The sequence below is a fragment of the Vicia villosa genome, linkage group LG1, assembly GCF_029867415.1.
Source record: "Vicia villosa cultivar HV-30 ecotype Madison, WI linkage group LG1, Vvil1.0, whole genome shotgun sequence".
NCBI lineage: Eukaryota > Viridiplantae > Streptophyta > Magnoliopsida > Fabales > Fabaceae > Vicia > Vicia villosa.
Window position 1 is genome coordinate 51,538,578 of NC_081180.1, and position 25,330 is coordinate 51,563,907.

Sequence of the window (25,330 nt, forward strand, 5' to 3'; positions counted from 1 at the left end):
GAAACTTCACAAGATCTTTCTTTCCAGTGAAGTACACTACTGCGTCCACCAAAAAATTATAAAGAGGCATTTCAAAAATTTGATGTTTTTCTCAACAACATATGACCTTTGTTTATAGTGTTGAGGATTCATTATGAGCCACATAAAATTGTCGGTACAATCACACACATTCAAAACTGTCAGTGCAATCACACTCATTCAAAATTGTCGGTGTTGTCTGTCTAGTCACCTCGTGGATGCATCTCCGAAAAGCCCAAAATTAAAATAAAATAAAAATTATTTGAAGATGCATATCTGAAACACTCCTGATTTTAAAAAAAAAAAAAATCGGAAAAGCATCTTTAAAAACACTTCAAAAAACAAAATGTGTTCCATTCGAAAATGCATCTTTGAATTTTAGAAATAAAAAAAAAAATTGTGTTAGAGGCCTTTAAGAATGTATAGGAATTAAATGAGAAATTCACACCTATCAAACATCGCCACCCTAAATATATCCGAGGTAAGAAGCAAGCCCACATAGAAAACCGATGAAAAAGGGTGGAAAATAAACAACATTGCAAAGTAGCAAATGCGTGCTGGCAGAAGTGAAGAGTGCATTCTAGTCAAATCAAATCAAATCCGAAGACTCTTCATAGTTACTTCTATCTCATTTCATTATCACATTTTGGACATTGCGTGGCTTACGCTATACTTCCTCCTCTCTATTAGTACCAAATTTTCAGTTCCATTAAATCTTATTCCTTACTTTAAAATATACTCACTTCTACTTTTCCTTTTACACTCTTTCATTTGGTTCACTAAAAATTACATCGCATCTTTTATTTATATATTTCTTCTAAATACAATAAACTAAAAGCTCTAGTATTCATTTTGGAATGCCATACAACATAATAATAGTAAGAAATAACTATACATCATCGTGATGCAAGAATAATATCAAATGATCACATATCAAACCAATTTCTCCTTAATTACATTACACCAAAATATTAGCCAGAACCCAAAACAAACAAAAAATGTGACCATTAATCCATTGTGCATAAAAGCATTTCAGAATCTCAAATAATGAAAATATATATAATTTTTTTATTAAAAATTTAATAAAGAGACATGCAAATAATTTCTCTTTATTTTCACAACCTGTAAATAATAAGAAAACACGGCAACACCGCACGCGCATCAAACACCAGCAACTCGCCATTATCCCCACTCACTGAGTCAAACCCCACTCGCTTATCCAACAACGAGTCCAAATACCCGAGTTGCTTCAAAACCCGACCCGCTACAACCCGACACACCAGCATTGCCCATCTACCCTCCCCTCCCCCGCCATTCTCATGCGCACAACCACTCCCTGAAAACGTCCGTATCGCCGTCCCCTTCCTCTCCGGAAAAGACCAACCACCGTGGGATCCGCCGTCTTCAGCCGGACCCAAACAATAAAACTGCATCACCTCATTCCCATCCGCAACACACCTCGCATTTTCCTCCCAATTCTTTCCCTCAGATACCCGAGTTGCTTTCACCGCCTCACGAAACTCTTCAAACCGCGACATTGCTCGTCCTCCGTTCTCCACCTTGAATATCATTTCAACCCGACCCGGAAACTCCTTACCCCAGCTCGTCTGGAAAATAATATCCACAACATTCCGTGATGAATGTCCCTCCGGAAGTTCAGTGATTGCACGAGAAGATGAACTAGTTCCCACGGTGCTTCGGGAACGGTTCATGGTGGCGGCTCCTGATTTAACGGTGGTTACGGGCTTGGGTTTTTTGGACTTGGGCTTTGGAATATCAACGATATCATTGATATTTTGAACGCTTTTTCTACAACTAGCACTGGGTAAGAGAATTTTTGGATATGGATTGTAAACATCTTCGAATGCTCTTGATTTGCATTGTAATAACTTTGTCCACCCACTGGCCATAATACTAAATCTTTATTTCTTCCTCTCTATAGAGATTTATACATTATACTAGTAACTTTTTGTTTCTGTGCGTTTTTTATATGAATATGTTTCGTTTGAATTTCTTTCGTTTTTATTTTACTTCTTTTGCGTTACGAAATTAATGGTGACACATGGGTTTGAGTGGGAATGGCCACGTGGATTCGGTCGAGGGTCAACATTTTATGAACTTATCCGGATATGGACAGACACATGGAGAATTGGATGGAATATTTTATCATCTTACTCGTCTCTTTTTTATAAACTTACATTTTTTTATTCAGTTTTTAACTAAATTATCAAAATAAAAAGTTAGTAATGTTTACAATTAGTATTAAATTATTATTATTTTTTGATTGAATATGTTGATTAATTCAAAAAAACAGTTGGGGTACAAGGTGATCAATAAGGTTCAACCTAACTATACCACTTCATCATCAATTGTGCAGTTGACTCTCTATACCTTTTACTATGTCAACTTGTATGTATGATGGCTGTTATAATGTTATTTACAACTAGTAATAAACCCGTGCATACGCACGGGTTCTGGTCTGTTACGCGCATTTATTTACATAAAATATTTATTTTAAATAGAATGTTAAAAAAAGAAAAAATATTAAGATAAATGATAAAAAAAATCGCATATCAAATTATTTAGATCAATAATAAATTATTTCCCGTAAACTATTTTTGGATCAAAAATATTTGATCATAAATATCATTTCTCGTATATAAAAATATTTAGATCAATAATAAATTTTTTCCGTATACAAATATTGTTTTTGTTTAGGTATCATTTACAAAAATATTTTGATCAATAATAAATTTTTATATATAAAAATATTTAGATCAATAATAAAATTAAGATAATATTTTGCTTTAATATAGTAAAATTAAGAAAATATTTTGCTTTAATATATTCTATAATATTTCTTGATGTTAAGCATAATTAATTATAATTAATTAAGATAATATTATAATGGTAAGTCACAGAAAAATTACACATTTTCATGTATTTTTTAATTTATTTTAATTGAGAATTTATGAGTTTTTTAAACTAACAAATTTTTATTATTTTTTATAAAATTTATTTATATTCAATTAAAAATAATTTCATATTTTTTTGTCCTAAATATTTTATAAGTGGAATAAATAAGGACATTGAAATTAATTTTTAAAATTTTATTACTATTTTAAAAGTAAGTTAAAAATCTATAATAATCATTTTAAGGTCTAACATTTTATTGAAAATGAATTGTAATAATGAACATAAATAAATGAACTAATTAATTTAAAAAAATATAAATGAGAAAATTAACAGAGTTTATTTTATTTATTATTATTTTAATTTCAATATAGTTAATTATGTAATAATATTTATAATTAAAAATAATATATTATAATTTTAAAATAAGAAATGAAATATATTGTAGATATTATAAAGTAACAAATTTATTGTTGTTAATAATAAAATATAAATTGAAATTTGGTGTTGAAATGTAATTGGTTTGTTGATAAATGATTAAATGTCATTAATTCTAGTTTTTTTTTAAAAATGTAAATCGTCAATATTATTGAACAAAGTAATAAATGTGTTTAAAGTAGTGTCCTAATAAAGTATGAGTATTAATTGTATGTTGTATTTCCATAATTATTGAACAATTATGAATACAAATATTTGATTATTCTTTTATGTACTATTAATAATATCATAAATAAAAAAGGCCAATTAAAACGTTTTTCAATGATTGTTATTTTTTAAAATATTCAATTGTTCAATTACTTTTTACTTAAGTAAATTTTAATATTATTGTAATTAAAAAGATAAATCTAATAATAAAATTTTTTGAAAATAAAGTTAAGAAAGATGTTAGAGATATACTTTACCCATAACCTCAATGTAATGTTGAGCAAAATTCAATGACGATAAAAAAAAGAAAAGAAAAGAAAAGACGATAAAAGAAGGTAGAAACATATTTTTCACATAAACTCCATGCTAATTCAGAAGATTCAATATATAAAACATCAAATCAACGTAAAATTTGAAAATGAAGAAAACACAATAAAAACACTAATAATCGTAAGACTAAGCTGTGTCTTAAAACACAATAATGCACACAAATAAATTATCAGTGGAAGCTGCAACTCATAACTCATAACGCTGTGATATATCCTCATTTGACACTAATCTGGAACAATGAAACAAATTTAAATTCCTGTTCAAATGTTAAATTTGAAACTAATTTATTTATCAATTAGAGGAGAGATATGAAGAACTTGTTTGCTGTTAGCCAATTTATCCTCATTTGCCAATTTTTCACTTGAAATGAGCCACCCATCTACTGCATTTATCTCATGCATCATGCAGAGAGTGGTCAAACCAATATAAAACAAAACAAAACAAAAACAAAGATCATACCAACCTGTTAACACACATACTGAAACAAAACAAAAAACAGACTTCAAATCCAATTCGCAACTACGCCGAAAAACAGATACAACACTCCACTACCAATTACCGGATCCAAATATAAGTCATCCTCCAATTATGCATCCCACAACATAACTACCACTGATGAAATAATGAGAAAAGAAAGAAAACCACAAAACACTTTCCCCGGAATAATTTCTAATATCGCAGATTGGCTAGAACTGCCTGCTGCTTTCATTCTTCTTAATGTTGTTGCTCCTGATCTACTTGCAAACACCTTTAAAAGCAAGGCAGTTAGGGTGGTAGTATGCCTTATCATTGCATATTATTTGATGCAGGAACATATTTGGGCTTCTGGTGGTTTAGAGATTCATTCACAAACAAACTAACCTGTAGCAAAATTTTCATTCGCTTGAGTGGAGCAATAGCCGTTTGTGATCTTCAAGCTACAAAATTTATTGATTTGATTAGAATTCATCAGAACACCAAAAAGTATTTTGGAATTATCAAAAATAGAATGCAAGCTACCTATAAAGAGCTGTTCAATACAGATATCGACGGAACCAAAAATTAGAAATCAACAACCAAAAGACAACATCAGACCCAGCTTCATATAATGCCGCCTCAGCCTGTTTTCTACATCAGACAACAACCAAAACATATCTACAGAGAACTAAATAAAGGTACAATGCAGAACTGCAAATCTTATTATATCCCACACTGCTCACAATCTACGAATACTGAAGGCTCAAATTCAACTACCCATTCAACACAACCCGACTCCAAAATTATTGAGATTCAGGCTGGTGCAAATCAGAATCGTCTTTCCCGTACCACTTAGTTTCTTCACAAATGAACCTGAAACAAATAAGACTTTGTTAGTATGCTAACAATCAAGGCTAAATGAGTTTCCATTGATGATGCAAAGACAATTTCACATAGAGGGTCAAAGTTGTACCTCAAGGAGAACATCTTTTGATTCATCCAAGACAATCTCATTAAAATTATTCCCAACTATTTTTACATCACCATCATTCTGTCACAAAGTTGCAAACATGTTAGACATGAAACATTCAAGTAAATAAAGAAGAATAGTTAGTAGTAAAATCAAATAACTTACACAAACAGATATACCAGCCAAATCGCACACCACCGTGAAATCGCCAAAAAGTCAGATCCATCGCCATCAAATCTTCGCTTGAAACTAAACCATAACCCACAAACAGATCTCCATCTTCTTCGCTTGAAATCGAATCGACAGCCCAAAAGCAAATCGCCATAATTTTTGCTTGAAATCGAAACAACATTTTGTAAACAGGATTATAGATTTATGTCATATGATGATTCTTTGCTTTGAGATCTACATCACTTGCCCAAAAGCAGAAAGAGAAAAAAAGTGAAGAGGAAGAAGAAAGAAGCTGAACAAAATACAAAGTAAAAGAGGAAGAAGGAAAAAAGTAAGAAGAAGCATCATGAGAAGCTTTGGGAGAGAGAAAACAAAGGGTCTTTAGTTCAAAGGGTCTAGCCATTAAGATCTACAAAACCAGAAAAAAGCTAGATATGAAGAAAGTAAAAGGAAGAGATAGTGAAAAGACAATTGTTCTTGGTGGTAGGTTTGTCTTTGGAGAGAAAAGGATAGATATGAAAATTGGAGAAAGAGAATAGGACAGAAAGTGTACAACCTGCAAACAGTATGGTCATTGGGAAGACCATCGATGAAGAACTGTTCTGCCCGTGGACACCTTTGTGCAGTCTTTAGTTCAAATGCAACTGATAATGAAAAGAATAATAATAAAGAATGGATTGCAGAGAGTGAATATGGTAAGGCATAGATATTATGTAACTAAAAGCATGTAATGTTCTGACAAATGATTACTTTGGACCCAAATTGCCCCCATAAGTGAGATTTGTCACATAATTAACTCAGGGTTAATATGTCTTAACCAGCACATATTCCTTTCTTATATTATAGATAACAACGTCAATTATTTACAATAACAATGTTCTTACTATTTGTATGTTTCTCAAAACAAACAGCATTTCTCATCTGCCAGCAGTAATGTATATCACCTATGGCAGTCTGCATTATCCACACTTTTTCCCTTTTCCTCCCAAAAGGTAGTCAACCATTTATTATATTTGATAAAAGTGATAAAAATATAAAGAAAAAAAATAAGTAAGATAAAAATACGAAGAAAAAAAAAAACAAGTGATGGATCGATAATGTAAACTAATAACCATCATATAATCTGTCACACCAAATTTTTTATTTTAAAATTTATTTTCATGATACGATAGATTATAGATTTTTTATTTGATGACAGTGTAAAATTATTTTACACTTTCAATATATATATATTTATTAATCTCTAAAAATATTTTAATTTTAGCATAATTATTTATAATATTGTGCCTATAAATAATTATGTTATATTAATGTTGTAAAAAATTTAAATTTATAAATTAAGAAGATTATTTTGCATACATAAAAAATATTTGAAAGAGATGATAATTAAGTTCATTTTAATTAGATATTTTCGTTTTAATTGTAGTTTTATAACCCTCAAGGATTAGTCTAGTAGTAGAGGCTTGGGTCTTGAGAGTGTATTCTTCTCAAGGTCCTGAGTTCGAATTAATTTGTAATTGTATGTTTTTAAGACTTTAATTTTAAAATTATTTTTGAGAAAGAGAAATATTTATAAATTATGTCTTGAAATTTTTTATTTATTTATTTTTTATTTAGATGAGAGTCTTATATTTTTATGAGAATAAGAAGATAATTATCAATAACTTCTTACTTATATTTTTTTAAATTTTTTATCTTTTATTTTAATGTTTAAATTAAATATATTTTATAAATATTTTTAGGACTAAAATTATTTATCAAATACAAAGATTAGAATAAAAATTTATTAATAATATTTTCAATATTGTAATATTTATTTAAGCCTAATGATAAATAATTGGATATCTAATAATTTTTTAAATAAAAACTTACTTTAAACCGTTTGAATGAGAATGAAAAACGGCCCTTTAAAACTTTGAACAACCAAACTGTATGCAATGCCAATTCTCAACTCTTCCCGTTAAATTTCACCTTCAGTTTTATTTTTAACTCCATATCTCCTTCAATTGGATCTTTCAGTTTTATTTTAAACTTAATATCTCCTTAATTGGATCTTTAAAACATTGCTCTGAGTGTGATTAGAATTTTATAATTTATGGTCTAACTAATTTTTTTTGCTACGATCTCTCTAATTAGCTAGATTTAATTAAGGTAAGTTCGTTTTTCAATTTGATTAAATATTTAGAGGTGTTTTTAAATTTAAATTGATTTGAACTAAATATTTTAATTATTTTAAAAAATTAAAAATCACATAAAGTTGAATGTCAATTGATGTAAATAGATGTTACATCATCTCAACTTAAACTGAACTCGTTTGGCCCAAATTTTGTACGTCTTAAAAATTATTTTAAAATAAAAGTTAAAAATAAAAATTTTTAAAACAAAGTTAAAGTTTTATAATTATTTTTTAAACTTTAAAGTTATTTTTTAATTTTAGTTTTTTCATAAAAGTTATAATATATATATATATATATATATATATATATATATATATATATATATATATATATATATATATATATATATATATATATATATATATATATATATATATATATATATATATATATATATATATATAATGTGTATTGATTAATGTTGTATTAACATCAATAATTTAGTATATAGTATAAGAAATTAATTATATTATTATTATTGAAAATCATTATACAATAAAACAAGATATAATATACAAAATGAATAACAAATTGGACAATACTAGTATTTACAAAAATGATGATGTAAATAGAAGAAGAAAAAAAGAATAAATAAAATATAACTCTAGATGTTATGAACTGTAGAAAAAATTGAAATATTGTCGTCTACCACACTAGCGCCATTTTCTTTAAAGAAAAGTGCTTTAGTTGGGATTCGAACCGCGACCACATGTTTTAAGCTCCCAAAAAGTTGGTTTCAACGACTTTTTTACAAGCTTCTTTTATTCAATTTTTTGTCTTAAAAAAACTACTTTTTTTCATAAGAGCTTTATAAAAAAAATGTGTTTGGCCCTCCATCTTCTTATACTGAGAAGAAAAGTAGATAAAAAGTTGGACCAAACAAGAGTACTTAAAACTCTAACTATTTCATAAATTAATGCATTGAAAAGCTAAATACAAATAAGGATGAGGCCCAAAAATGAATGCCTAATAAAGCAAACAAAAAGTTAAGCTAAAATTAGGCTATTTCTCTCTCTAAGCAGTCAATTTTGAGTATAAGGATCTGTTAGGCATCCAGATTTCACGACTCACTCCACATTTTCAGTTACCAACCACTTATTTTATTTAAGAGGAAAAGCACAATATTTCCTAAGTATTCAAATACATTCACACAACATTTTTCAGTCTCTTATTGACTTAAATGTTAAATTTTAACCTTAAAGGTCAATTTCTCATCCACCGTATCGAAAGCATAGGACTATCGCAACAAGCTTCGTCTCCTCGTGTATCGATCAATTCTGGTTGCACAACAAAACATTAGCGCCGCCTATGAGAATTGACTTTTGATTCCTACGGATTTTCATAATCATATCTCTCCTAATTTGATCAAATCTCTCTTGATTAATTAATATCTCCTCCTCACAAAATTCAGATTTCCTCTATTCGAAGCATATATCCTTGTTCCATATCACCTTCATCAAATTCTGACTTTCTTCTATCAGACCCTATGTTAGATACATCGACTATGGTGGCATCCAAAGCTACTCTTTTTGACATTCAACGGCAAACTACTATTGTTATTGTCGTTGCTGTTGAAGATATTGAATATCCACCACCTTCGTCTCAAGAAGAAGATGATCTAATCTAAGTAACTTCTCAGTCAATTCCTTCACGGCAAGATCTCTTTCAAATTTGAACAGACTAAGAAGCGTTTCAAGCTATTCTATTTCCCAAATATACGCAACAATTTCACTAGGGCGAACGTTCACTTTGGACTACACCACTATCTGTGATATTTGGACAGGAAACACTTCCCGGCTTTCAGTTGTTACATGTTAATCTTGGCATACATTGAGTACACAATGTGTTAAATAGTGTTTACAACATGGTGCAGCAACAAAATTCACAAGCTCTAGTAGAGAGACTTTTTAGAATTGAAGAAAGCCTACAAAATGTTAACCTAAAAAACAGTACGACACGTCAAAGCCACCTCCGGAAGTAATCAAGCTGATGAGCCAAAGCCGACCTTATATTTTTGTACTTTGTATAGAAAGGATAGGGAACATGGTTAATTAAACGGTTTATGATGGTAACTAGCTTATGTTGATGATGTGTTATTATTTGCAAAAGTTAATCTATCTTAGTTGGAGTATATCTTTAATCTTTCAATTTTTTTTACTATTTTTTAGATTTAAAAGTCAGTCTTAATAATTCAAGGGCGTATATTTAAAAGTCAGTCTTGATAATCCATCTTACAACCTTTTTTTTTCTCAACCATCACCGAAGATCACACCTGTAACACCCCAAATTCTACCCGAAAAATATAATAAAATCAGAGTATAAATTTCAAACAAGCTCATTTGAGGTATCACATATTCGTCATTTCAAAAACAATTACGACTTATTTGCCTTCATATAGATACATAGCACAAGAATTTAAAACGATAATCAAATCATTACTAAAAATCACTTTGTTTAAATTCAATAATTAACTCGCAGCGGAATCAACAAACTTCATAACTATTCAAATCAAGTCGTAGCATCATTGCACGGTAACTTTAAGTTACAATTTAAACCAAAACCATATAAAAATTCAGCAAAAGAATTAATAAATAAAACAATCGTTTTATCCCCCCGAGTGCTACGTATCAGAGCAATACACCAACTCGACTAACAGCAACTAAAGACTCCATAAAATCACTTCAAACTTCCACCGCTATCTTGAGTACCTGTCAATTTCCCATGGTAGGGAAACATCATTCAGAAAGGGTGAGATATCTACCAATATAAACAAACGCATGATAAACAATATATTAGAATTTAATCATACGAAATTATCACGTTACAGCTTTCAGACTACATTTATAATAACAATTAATCTGAACAGTTATAATTAACAAAAATAAATAACAACAACATATTAATAGTTATAACAACTATTTCTCATCTTCCAGACAATACCTGTCACAACACGTCATTAGTATAACAATTTATAATTACAACTCCATATTATCACAATTTAACAACAACTCAAGCCACATCACATCACAATTAAATCACACTCATGCCACATACAATGAGACTCTACAACTGCACATGCATGTGGTACCCAGGGCTTCAGCCCCCATCGCCAATTGCCAGTTAAACAGAGGCATCAAGGCATAAGCCTTCGTCACTAATTTGCCAATCCAGGCCGTCGCCAAAAATGCATATGTATATGAATGCAACAAACACACACAACAAACAACATCATCGTCACAAGGCATAAGCCTATATCGTCGCTATACTAATAAATAGAGGTATACATCGTCACTGAAACATCCTTCAACTTCGCATAAAACAACAACAATTATCACCACAACAACAACTAATTTCATCGAATCAACACGACAGAATCACAACAAATAATCAGGAATAATTTCCTACGAATTTAACCCCTACATATCATTCATCATGAGTCCGGTTATAGAGTTAGAACCCCACCCCTTACCTTGTATTCGGAGTCCGTTCTACAATTCTACCGATCGAAGCCATCTAGCCTTAGCTCCCAACCATTGCCTCTTTTAATCAGAATCAAAAGCTGAAAATTTTCCCAAATATGCAGCTACAGTGCGATGATGATATCTCACAACTCAGACCTTATTTTGAAGATCCCAACGGTCAAAAGTTAGATATAGGTGTTGCGAACCTACCCACAAAATTTGGTGACGATCCAACGGTTAACGAATCGGGGATCTTCTATTTAGTGAGACTGCTGCAAGAAAAACGGGAATGAATTTCTCTCCTATTTTCTCTCTTCTCTACAACTTCCCATAACAAATTCCCCAAGACTTTTTCTCTTCTAATTAGCCTAATCCTTATCTTAACCTAATTTCATTAAATCTATTGGGCCTAACATTCACACCCCACCTTTTACTACCACCATCACTTAATTAAGTCCATATAATAAATCTAGTATTTCTTCAATACTATTTCTACAACTTAATCAATTAATTAATCGACTAATTAATCATAAAAACCCATGTCAACAATTCTCAACACTCCACAAATTCAATAATTAAATTCTAAGTAATTTGAATGTATATAATTAAATAATTAACTAAATACGGGTGTTATAACTCTCCCCCACTTAGAATATTTTCGTCCTCGAAAATTTATCCGATACAACCATCATCAACTTCACCTCCACGTACAACCATCCAACATAACAACCCATTAACACATCTCAAATCGATTACACATATGTCGACCATTCCGGTACTTCTTCAACATAACCGTTACTAACTTGTAAACTATTCCAACGCTATTCGAAAGTGCGAACATCGACGCCATGCGGCGACACTCTTTACGGTATCTCCAAAACTTCTCAAATGGTACACTAATTCTTAAAATTTATTTTCAACAAACCTATTAATTACTCCTTAAATTCACTCAACTTTGACGGTGACGTCCTGTGCGGCACCAACAAACAAGTCCAGTTCCAAGGACAAGCGTAACCGCAAATTCCATCTCTTTCCAACATCATCCTGTTATAAATAAGTCTATTACAGCTTCTGAAACCATTTTTAAAAATAAATTTCATTTCGTTAGCTTTCCAACGCTTCAAACGGGACTCAAATCGATGTCCAGAACTCAAGTTATGAATTTTTGAAGTTTCACAAAAAATTCAGCAATTTCTTGCGTTTTGCTTATGGAATTTCCACTCAAAAACTCATTTTTCTTCAACTTAAACATATTCCAAACAACTCTTAACATATCTCCTCACTCCCAAACTTTTTATAACTCGAGAGACACATTCTTTCGTCGAAATTCAGTTTTCGAAACACCAAGACAACAATCCTCTTTGCAAACGTGCAACTGAACCACATCCGAGAAGCAAAGCTTCTCCCCCATTTCGCTCAAACTAATTCCTGCAACAACCAGAAAGCAACAAGTACCGACAGTGTTTCACGCACTTGTCGCGTACAGAGGAATAAACAACATTAGACAACTTGGCCAGACGGACCGACCTGCTCTGATACCACTAATTGTAACACCCCAAATCTACCCGATAAATTATACAGAAAATCAGAGTATAAATTTCAAACAAGTTCATTTGAGGTATCACATATTCGTCATCTCAAAAACATTTACGTAATTCACGCCTTCATATAGATACATAGCACATAAACGGACAATTAAAATTAATTCTCAAAATCACTGTATCAAAATAATTATTTTATCTCGCAGCGGAATTCACAAAACTTCACAATGATTTATTTTAATCATAGCATCTTCACAAAACAAGTTTGAGTCACAACCAAAATAAAACATCACTAAAAATTCATCAAACATAATAATTACTAAAACAATAGTTTTATCCCCCCGAGTGCTACGTATCAGAGCAATACACCAACTCGACTAACAGCAACTAAAGACTCCATAAAATCACTTCAAACTTCCACCGCTATCTTGAGTACCTGTCAATTTCCCATGGTAGGGAAACATCATTCAGAAAGGGTGAGATATCTACCAATATAAACAAACGCATGATAAACAATATATTAGAATTTAATCATACGAAATTATCACGTTACAGCTTTCAGACTACATTTATAATAACAATTAATCTGAACAGTTATAATTAACAAAAATAAATAACAACAACATATTAATAGTTATAACAACTATTTCTCATCTTCCAGACAATACCTGTCACAACACGTCATTAGTATAACAATTTATAATTACAACTCCATATTATCACAATTTAACAACAACTCAAGCCACATCACATCACAATTAAATCACACTCATGCCACATACAATGAGACTCTACAACTGCACATGCATGTGGTACCCAGGGCTTCAGCCCCCATCGCCAATTGCCAGTTAAACAGAGGCATCAAGGCATAAGCCTTCGTCACTAATTTGCCAATCCAGGCCGTCGCCAAAAATGCATATGTATATGAATGCAACAAACACACACAACAAACAACATCATCGTCACAAGGCATAAGCCTATATCGTCGCTATACTAATAAATAGAGGTATACATCGTCACTGAAACATCCTTCAACTTCGCATAAAACAACAACAATTATCACCACAACAACAACTAATTTCATCGAATCAACACGACAGAATCACAACAAATAATCAGGAATAATTTCCTACGAATTTAACCCCTACATATCATTCATCATGAGTCCGGTTATAGAGTTAGAACCCCACCCCTTACCTTGTATTCGGAGTCCGTTCTACAATTCTACCGATCGAAGCCATCTAGCCTTAGCTCCCAACCATTGCCTCTTTTAATCAGAATCAAAAGCTGAAAATTTTCCCAAATATGCAGCTACAGTGCGATGATGATATCTCACAACTCAGACCTTATTTTGAAGATCCCAACGGTCAAAAGTTAGATATAGGTGTTGCGAACCTACCCACAGAATTTGGTGACGATCCAACGGTTAACGAATCGGGGATCTTCGATTTAGTGAGACTGCTGCAAGAAAAACGGGAATGAATTTCTCTCCTATTTTCTCTCTTCTCTACAACTTCCCATAACAAATTCCCCAAGACTTTTTCTCTTCTAATTAGCCTAATCCTTATCTTAACCTAATTTCATTAAATCTATTGGGCCTAACATTCACACCCCACCTTTTACTACCACCATCACTTAATTAAGTCCATATAATAAATCTAGTATTTCTTCAATACTATTTCTACAACTTAATCAATTAATTAATCGACTAATTAATCATAAAAACCCATGTCAACAATTCTCAACACTCCACAAATTCAATAATTAAATTCTAAGTAATTTGAATGTATATAATTAAATAATTAACTAAATACGGGTGTTATAACTCTCCCCCACTTAGAATATTTTCGTCCTCGAAAATTTATCCGATACAACCATCATCAACTTCACCTCCACGTACAACCATCCAACATAACAACCCATTAACACATCTCAAATCGATTACACATATGTCGACCATTCCGGTACTTCTTCAACATAACCGTTACTAACTTGTAAACTATTCCAACGCTATTCGAAAGTGCGAACATCGACGCCATGCGGCGACACTCTTTACGGTATCTCCAAAACTTCTCAAATGGTACACTAATTCTTAAAATTTATTTTCAACAAACCTATTAATTACTCCTTAAATTCACTCAACTTTGACGGTGACGTCCTGTGCGGCACCAACAAACAAGTCCAGTTCCAAGGACAAGCGTAACCGCAAATTCCATCTCTTTCCAACATCATCCTGTTATAAATAAGTCTATTACAGCTTCTGAAACCATTTTTAAAAATAAATTTCATTTCGTTAGCTTTCCAACGCTTCAAACGGGACTCAAATCGATGTCCAGAACTCAAGTTATGAATTTTTGAAGTTTCACAAAAAATTCAGCAATTTCTTGCGTTTTGCTTATGGAATTTCCACTCAAAAACTCATTTTTCTTCAACTTAAACATATTCCAAACAACTCTTAACATATCTCCTCACTCCCAAACTTTTTATAACTCGAGAGACACATTCTTTCGTCGAAATTCAGTTTTCGAAACACCAAGACAACAATCCTCTTTGCAAACGTGCAACTGAACCACATCCGAGAAGCAAAGCTTCTCCCCCATTTCGCTCAAACTAATTCCTGCAACAACCAGAAAGCAACAAGTACCGACAGTGTTTCACGCACTTGTCGCGTACAGAGGAATAAACAACATTAGACAACTTGGCCAGACGGACCGACCTGCTCTGATACCACTAATTGTAACACCCCAAATCTACCCGATAAATTATACAGAAAATCAGAGTATAAATTTCAAACAAGTTCATTTGAGGTATCACATATTCGTCATCTCAAAAACATTTACGTAATTCACGCCTTCATATAGATACATAGCACATAAACGGACAATTAAAATTAATTCTCAAAATCACTGTATCAAAATAATTATTTTATCTCGCAGCGGAATTCACAAAACTTCACAATGATTTATTTTAATCATAGCATCTTCACAAAACAAGTTTGAGTCACAACCAAAATAAAACATCACTAAAAATTCATCAAACATAATAATTACTAAAACAATAGTTTTATCCCCCCGAGTGCTACGTATCAGAGCAATACACCAACTCGACTAACAGCAACTAAAGACTCCATAAAATCACTTCAAACTTCCACCGCTATCTTGAGTACCTGTCAATTTCCCATGGTAGGGAAACATCATTCAGAAAGGGTGAGATATCTACCAATATAAACAAACGCATGATAAACAATATATTAGAATTTAATCATACGAAATTATCACGTTACAGCTTTCAGACTACATTTATAATAACAATTAATCTGAACAGTTATAATTAACAAAAATAAATAACAACAACATATTAATAGTTATAACAACTATTTCTCATCTTCCAGACAATACCTGTCACAACACGTCATTAGTATAACAATTTATAATTACAACTCCATATTATCACAATTTAACAACAACTCAAGCCACATCACATCACAATTAAATCACACTCATGCCACATACAATGAGACTCTACAACTGCACATGCATGTGGTACCCAGGGCTTCAGCCCCCATCGCCAATTGCCAGTTAAACAGAGGCATCAAGGCATAAGCCTTCGTCACTAATTTGCCAATCCAGGCCGTCGCCAAAAATGCATATGTATATGAATGCAACAAACACACACAACAAACAACATCATCGTCACAAGGCATAAGCCTATATCGTCGCTATACTAATAAATAGAGGTATACATCGTCACTGAAACATCCTTCAACTTCGCATAAAACAACAACAATTATCACCACAACAACAACTAATTTCATCGAATCAACACGACAGAATCACAACAAATAATCAGGAATAATTTCCTACGAATTTAACCCCTACATATCATTCATCATGAGTCCGGTTATAGAGTTAGAACCCCACCCCTTACCTTGTATTCGGAGTCCGTTCTACAATTCTACCGATCGAAGCCATCTAGCCTTAGCTCCCAACCATTGCCTCTTTTAATCAGAATCAAAAGCTGAAAATTTTCCCAAATATGCAGCTACAGTGCGATGATGATATCTCACAACTCAGACCTTATTTTGAAGATCCCAACGGTCAAAAGTTAGATATAGGTGTTGCGAACCTACCCACAGAATTTGGTGACGATCCAACGGTTAACGAATCGGGGATCTTCGATTTAGTGAGACTGCTGCAAGAAAAACGGGAATGAATTTCTCTCCTATTTTCTCTCTTCTCTACAACTTCCCATAACAAATTCCCCAAGACTTTTTCTCTTCTAATTAGCCTAATCCTTATCTTAACCTAATTTCATTAAATCTATTGGGCCTAACATTCACACCCCACCTTTTACTACCACCATCACTTAATTAAGTCCATATAATAAATCTAGTATTTCTTCAATACTATTTCTACAACTTAATCAATTAATTAATCGACTAATTAATCATAAAAACCCATGTCAACAATTCTCAACACTCCACAAATTCAATAATTAAATTCTAAGTAATTTGAATGTATATAATTAAATAATTAACTAAATACGGGTGTTATAACTCTCCCCCACTTAGAATATTTTCGTCCTCGAAAATTTATCCGATACAACCATCATCAACTTCACCTCCACGTACAACCATCCAACATAACAACCCATTAACACATCTCAAATCGATTACACATATGTCGACCATTCCGGTACTTCTTCAACATAACCGTTACTAACTTGTAAACTATTCCAACGCTATTCGAAAGTGCGAACATCGACGCCATGCGGCGACACTCTTTACGGTATCTCCAAAACTTCTCAAATGGTACACTAATTCTTAAAATTTATTTTCAACAAACCTATTAATTACTCCTTAAATTCACTCAACTTTGACGGTGACGTCCTGTGCGGCACCAACAAACAAGTCCAGTTCCAAGGACAAGCGTAACCGCAAATTCCATCTCTTTCCAACATCATCCTGTTATAAATAAGTCTATTACAGCTTCTGAAACCATTTTTAAAAATAAATTTCATTTCGTTAGCTTTCCAACGCTTCAAACGGGACTCAAATCGATGTCCAGAACTCAAGTTATGAATTTTTGAAGTTTCACAAAAAATTCAGCAATTTCTTGCGTTTTGCTTATGGAATTTCCACTCAAAAACTCATTTTTCTTCAACTTAAACATATTCCAAACAACTCTTAACATATCTCCTCACTCCCAAACTTTTTATAACTCGAGAGACACATTCTTTCGTCGAAATTCAGTTTTCGAAACACCAAGACAACAATCCTCTTTGCAAACGTGCAACTGAACCACATCCGAGAAGCAAAGCTTCTCCCCCATTTCGCTCAAACTAATTCCTGCAACAACCAGAAAGCAACAAGTACCGACAGTGTTTCACGCACTTGTCGCGTACAGAGGAATAAACAACATTAGACAACTTGGCCAGACGGACCGACCTGCTCTGATACCACTAATTGTAACACCCCAAATCTACCCGATAAATTATACAGAAAATCAGAGTATAAATTTCAAACAAGTTCATTTGAGGTATCACATATTCGTCATCTCAAAAACATTTACGTAATTCACGCCTTCATATAGATACATAGCACATAAACGGACAATTAAAATTAATTCTCAAAATCACTGTATCAAAATAATTATTTTATCTCGCAGCGGAATTCACAAAACTTCACAATGATTTATTTTAATCATAGCATCTTCACAAAACAAGTTTGAGTCACAACCAAAATAAAACATCACTAAAAATTCATCAAACATAATAATTACTAAAACAATAGTTTTATCCCCCCGAGTGCTACGTATCAGAGCAATACACCAACTCGACTAACAGCAACTAAAGACTCCATAAAATCACTTCAAACTTCCACCGCTATCTTGAGTACCTGTCAATTTCCCATGGTAGGGAAACATCATTCAGAAAGGGTGAGATATCTACCAATATAAACAAACGCATGATAAACAATATATTAGAATTTAATCATACGAAATTATCACGTTACAGCTTTCAGACTACATTTATAATAACAATTAATCTGAACAGTTATAATTAACAAAAATAAATAACAACAACATATTAATAGTTATAACAACTATTTCTCATCTTCCAGACAATACCTGTCACAACACGTCATTAGTATAACAATTTATAATTACAACTCCATATTATCACAATTTAACAACAACTCAAGCCACATCACATCACAATTAAATCACACTCATGCCACATACAATGAGACTCTACAACTGCACATGCATGTGGTACCCAGGGCTTCAGCCCCCATCGCCAATTGCCAGTTAAACAGAGGCATCAAGGCATAAGCCTTCGTCACTAATTTGCCAATCCAGGCCGTCGCCAAAAATGCATATGTATATGAATGCAACAAACACACACAACAAACAACATCATCGTCACAAGGCATAAGCCTATATCGTCGCTATACTAATAAATAGAGGTATACATCGTCACTGAAACATCCTTCAACTTCGCATAAAACAACAACAATTATCACCACAACAACAACTAATTTCATCGAATCAACACGACAGAATCACAACAAATAATCAGGAATAATTTCCTACGAATTTAACCCCTACATATCATTCATCATGAGTCCGGTTATAGAGTTAGAACCCCACCCCTTACCTTGTATTCGGAGTCCGTTCTACAATTCTACCGATCGAAGCCATCTAGCCTTAGCTCCCAACCATTGCCTCTTTTAATCAGAATCAAAAGCTGAAAATTTTCCCAAATATGCAGCTACAGTGCGATGATGATATCTCACAACTCAGACCTTATTTTGAAGATCCCAACGGTCAAAAGTTAGATATAGGTGTTGCGAACCTACCCACAAAATTTGGTGACGATCCAACGGTTAACGAATCGGGGATCTTCTATTTAGTGAGACTGCTGCAAGAAAAACGGGAATGAATTTCTCTCCTATTTTCTCTCTTCTCTACAACTTCCCATAACAAATTCCCCAAGACTTTTTCTCTTCTAATTAGCCTAATCCTTATCTTAACCTAATTTCATTAAATCTATTGGGCCTAACATTCACACCCCACCTTTTACTACCACCATCACTTAATTAAGTCCATATAATAAATCTAGTATTTCTTCAATACTATTTCTACAACTTAATCAATTAATTAATCGACTAATTAATCATAAAAACCCATGTCAACAATTCTCAACACTCCACAAATTCAATAATTAAATTCTAAGTAATTTGAATGTATATAATTAAATAATTAACTAAATACGGGTGTTATAACACCCTCGCTGCTGGCCCTTCTATTCTGACTCTACTCGAACAGTTGTAGATTAATGTCTTGGCAAAATCTTGAGTGTTGTTCATTTAAGAATGTAGGGTATAGATCCATTGTTGTAGCTGTGTAACGTATTCCCTTGATTAAATCAAGGGAAAAGTATTTTATTTTTTAAATTAAAAATAAAATAAGTAAATCCCTCGGGTTTATAAAAAAAAAGCGTAATAAGTTCAAAGAAAAAATGATAAAAAAATTGAAAGTAACATGTCATGTTTCCATTTTAATTTTTTACCAGTCAATATTTTGTGTGTGCAATTTACAGTATGTTTATAAATAAATTTCTCAATGTTGTCAATCAGGGAAAGTAGCGTTGTTTTCTTTGATTGACAACATAGGAAGGTTATTCCAAAAATATAACAATAACAACAACATCAACAATATTATGTGAGATAGATGACAAGGGAATAAAAAATGTTTTATTCAAGATTGAAGATTATTTTTGTCTTGCAATCTATCCCACAAAAATGATGCATACGAGTTTGGAGCAGGTACATATAAGTTAGGTTTAAGATTAAAAAAAAATTAACGAGTGCTTTTATAGTAAAATCTGATTATTTTATCCTTCGGTTCTTAAGGAAATCGAAGGGATAAATCATTAAGTTTACACTTATAATAAAATAAAAACATGAACAACAATATTTAAGATTCAAAGTGTGTCCGGAATTGTTTTTCCCCTCTGTGTTATTAAAAACTGAAAGAATATGTTGTTTTTAATTTTTTTTAAAATAAAATACGGTGCGCCTTGACGTTATACCTTTTTTTTTTGCTGAGGTGAAAGTTTTATCATGAAATATATTATTTGTAGTAGTGAAGTGTGACTCTTAAATGTCAACATTAACTAAATCAAAAATGCTATATGAAGAACTAGTGCTATTTGGATAAGGCAAATTCTTATACTTAGATAAATGACAAGTATCACATGGTCCATTTTTATTAGATTGATAAGGGATAAAAGGAAAATGAATAAATGTATATTTGTGTTTAAAGTATAAAACATGGCCTAACCTATGGTGTCATAACTTGATATTACTATCTAAGACGATAGAAAATTACAACAAGAAACAAGTTCAGAGACACATGAATGAGGGATATAATATAACACATATAGAATCAAATATTTTGTTATACCAATCATTTTATATATTTATTAGTGTAATAATTTAAGAAGAAATCTAATGCAGTAGATAATTGAGTCACAAAGATTAAATTAACAGTAAAAGTAAGTATAAAATAAATATTATAAAGAGTTATATGATCAGAAAGCATGACAGTTCTAAATATTATGGCATTAATAGTACTCCCATTTGACATTTTCATAGTAAAAAACCTGGTATTTTGGTAAGAAGAAAAATTTGACAAAGAAAAAGTCATGTGGTGAGTAGCACCAATATCAATGATACATGAAACAAATTTCTTACCTAAAGGTGACAAGATGGAATTAATATTACTGATTAAGGAAATCACATAATTTCTGCTTGAATCAAGAGTTCTAGAAATTTAATTTGAATTAGTAGTCAAATGTTGCTGCTGAAGAGTGATAAGTTGTTTATATTGATCTTGGAGAAAACCATTTGGAGAATTTATATTGGCTAGTGTAGTATCAGTGATTGAATTTCGCTTTGAAGAATTTTCAAAATTTATAGAAGGTGACTCAGATCGTTGTTGAAAACCTAATGGGTTATCCATGTTTGATGAAACAAAACTCCACGATATTATTTGTGTGACCCTAATGTATACAAACATAAGTTAACCCTTGATATTAACCACATACATTGATATTATTGGTGCGACTCTGACCATAGGAAGAATTTTATTGTGAACCACAACCACCCCCATATTTGGATTGAACTTGAGATGTTATAAGTTGGTTTTTAACGGTGGATTCTAAAGAATTGGACTGGGTTAATTGTCGTTCTTGACCAAAAACAAGAGAGAACATATTTTCAATCGAAGGTAAGGGATCAATCATCATAATTTATTAACGAACATGAGAGTATTTTCAGTTTAAGCCTTTCAAAATTTTGAGAACTTTGTCTTGATCCTAAATTTGCGAAAATAGGTTGTTATATCACAGGTGCATGGTAAAACCCAAGTACAATAAAGTGTTGGGAGATAGGTGTCAAGTTGTTTCCACATTGAAGTTAACTGAGTGTAACAATTGTAAATATCAAGATTATCTTGTTGAAGATGAACTCGGTCATCTTGGAATGTCAGAAATTCGAAAAATATCCTCATTTGAAAACTGATTGTATAGATTATCCCAAATAGAATGAGTTTTTTTTTTCAATCCATAAAATTGATTATGCATTATTCTCTAAATTGATAGTTGAAGTTGCGAAATTATCAAATTATTGTAGCGGCAGGTTTGGGGAAGGTTTTGTCGATGACTTTAAGTTCATTTTTGGAGATTAATTTGACTTTCATGGATCGAGACCAAGAAATATATTTTTTGCTGTCAAGAATGTGAGAAATAAGAATGAGATGGATTTGTTGTCATTTGGGTTAGTGAGATAAATAGAAAGGATTAGAGAAATCTGTTGTAAAATCTAAAGATGTATTTTCTTCCATTAGTGTCACTTTATTAATATAAATTTAAAAACTTAAAAATATGAACTTCGCCCACCGTGGGGCTCGAACCCACGACCACAAGGTTAAGAGCCTTGCGCTCTACCAACTGAGCTAGACGGGCTTGTTATAAATGATATGACCTAATGCTTATCAATTTAAGTATTAACTTAACAGATAATTTAACATAATAAAACTAGTAACAAACTCGTGCGTACGTATGAGATGTGTTTTTTGGTGGGTTATGATTTTGGACGCACATTTATTTGCAGAATGTAATAAATATAGGAAGTTGAAAAAATAAATAACTTAAGAATAATAGTCAATTTAAGTTGAAATTGTAATATATATAAAAAATGAAATGTAAACAATATCAATATTTGGATTAGTTGTTTCATTTTTCCCGTTTCATATAATTTCCACGATATGAGAAAACAAAATCTATTAAAATTTTGTTAACTCACTACATATTTGGATCACTGGTTTCATTTTTCCCGTGATAAAGTTGGATTAGTAGTAAATTTGTTCTTGTTTATTAAAATTTTCGTGACTCACTACGTGTTTGGATCAGTGGTTTCATTTTTCCTATAGTAAAGTTGGATCAGTAATAAAGTTGTTCCCGTTTATAATAATAATATTTTTCCCTTAATCTTTTCACATATTTGAAAAAACTAGTAGATAAATTTCTGTTATTCAATATTTAGATCAATAATTTCGTTTTCCTCGTTTCATATGATTTCCACGATATAAGAAAATAAACTTTACTAAAATTTTATTAACTCATTTTGTAATTTGATCAATAGTTTCATTCTTACCACTTCATATAAATTCCATCATATGAAAAACGAAAATTTATTAAAAAAATTATTTACTCAGCTACACATTTAGATAAATAATACGTGTACTTTATGCTTGTTGACTTAATTTCAAAGGGTGCAGTAATATAATTATCATAATAAAAAATATTTTTCTTACTTACGTTTAACATTTAAAAATGAAGACATACAAAATTTGTTGCGACAAGAATATAATTAAACACCATTTTTTTCCTTTTTCAATACTGTATTTAGTCAAGTGTATTTAGCCAAATAAAATTAATATACTATTATTTGTTTGAAAAAATAGCACTTCCAATTGTATTTACTTAAGTGTATAATTTTAACTCTACCAATTGCAACACTTAAACTAATAATAATAAATAATTATTTTTAAATAATTGATATTCAAAAGCTAATAACCATAAACATTACTCCTTCAGTTTTTTATTATAAGTCGCTTTGGAAAAAAAATTATATTTTAATATAAGTCGCTTTATAATTCCAATAAATAATTAATCATATTTTTCCACATGTCATTAATAATTGACAATTTTATAAAAACCTTCATAATTTCTTATTTTCACACAAGAGTTATTATTTTTTTTAATATGTGTGAAAAGTCCAAAACGACTTATAATAAAAAATGGAGGGAGTATATAAAACATAATATTTTAGAAAAAAATAAATAAAAAGGTCATTAAAGTTCAATGAAAACAATTAGAATTAAAAATCAAAGCCAAATTTCCGAACTTTAATCATAAAATAGAAGCATGCTATCTGCTATATAAATGTATTTTTTTCTATCTTAGCTTATCACTATCTACTCTCGTGAGAACCATGCAGAATAACATGGTAAGCAAATAAATTTTGTTCACAAGGGTGGAGTGGAGCAAAGCAAAGCATGTTGGTGATTGAAGTGGATCCACCACAGCCAAGTCTCTATAGCAATATGTATAGCATCAACTTCAATTGTTTGATTTCTTTAAGGTGGTGTTGTAATCTTCATATGTTACAGATGCATGATTTCTCATGTCATATAAAGCAACTAACCAAATAAAAAGTTCAGAAAGTGGAAGCTTGTAAATAAAAAATAAGTTAGTTTTCCCACTTAAAAAGCCTCATCATAGAATAATCACCTTATCCTAATTCAAGGCGTAGTATAATCCCTGACAACTTTGTCAAAAACCTTCAAACCTCACAAAGTATTACAACATTAAGGCAAGATAGCCAAGACTATAAATAATTGAAAATAACAATCAACCCTCTTTGTCTTTGGATAGAAAAAAGATAACTTCTTAGAGAGTAAAGATAAACGATATTGCACCCTCAAATTTGCCCTCACAATATTCAAGATAAGTTGGCTCAAGCAGTCTCCTCAAGCTCATAGGATCTCCAATTGTTCAAGACTCTGCAAAAGTTGGACATACCTACACTCATTCTAAACAACGGACCTCCAACTAGGGTTTTGATTTCCCTCAAGGAAATGGAACTCCCAAGGCCTCCAGTGGACTTTATAGTGTCTCATATGTTTCAAAGTGTCTCCATGTCAAAATTCAAGCCTTACAATGCAAGATTATTCAGTCAATTGCTCAGATGATCAACAGTCGAATGTATTAGGTCAAAAGTCAATTATGGTCAATATACATTCAAACTTCAAGATTTTTGGTCAACATCAAGGTTTTAAGGTCACATTCATCATTTGATCAAGTATTGATCATGACTCATCAAGAAAAGCTCAAAGATCATCAAAAGTCATAGTTGCTAAATTAGGATTTTCTAAAGGAAAGTCAACTGAGCTTTGACCAAGTATAACTTTCACATACTTTATCAAAAATTTCCCAACCAAAAATCATTTTAAAGGAAATTCAATTATCTAAAACTTTGTCACACCAAAGGCAAGGCCAAAAAATACTTCATTTGAGAGA

General features: G+C 31.6%; 1 protein-coding gene, 1 long non-coding RNA gene and 1 other non-coding gene across 3 annotated transcripts; all 3 read right to left on the reverse strand.

The window, feature by feature from the left end:
- Positions 1–969: 969 nt before the first annotated feature.
- Positions 970–1,993, reverse strand: LOC131606004 (uncharacterized). Its single transcript, XM_058878295.1, has one exon. The coding sequence runs from the start codon at positions 1,926–1,928 to the stop codon at positions 1,134–1,136; it is 795 nt and encodes a 264-aa protein (XP_058734278.1). The 5' UTR covers positions 1,929–1,993; the 3' UTR covers positions 970–1,133.
- Positions 1,994–4,013: 2,020 nt separating this feature from the next.
- LOC131606013 (uncharacterized) lies at positions 4,014–6,189 on the reverse strand. The gene is made up of 4 exons (XR_009284710.1): positions 5,498–6,189; positions 5,336–5,413; positions 4,906–5,235; positions 4,014–4,823 (listed from the first exon to the last, which is right to left on the reverse strand). It is a non-coding gene; the product is annotated as an uncharacterized LOC131606013 (long non-coding RNA).
- A 16,449-nt stretch (positions 6,190–22,638) lies between these two features.
- Positions 22,639–22,711, reverse strand: TRNAK-CUU (transfer RNA lysine (anticodon CUU)). Its single transcript has one exon. It is a non-coding gene; the product is annotated as a tRNA-Lys (tRNA).
- Positions 22,712–25,330: the final 2,619 nt, after the last annotated feature.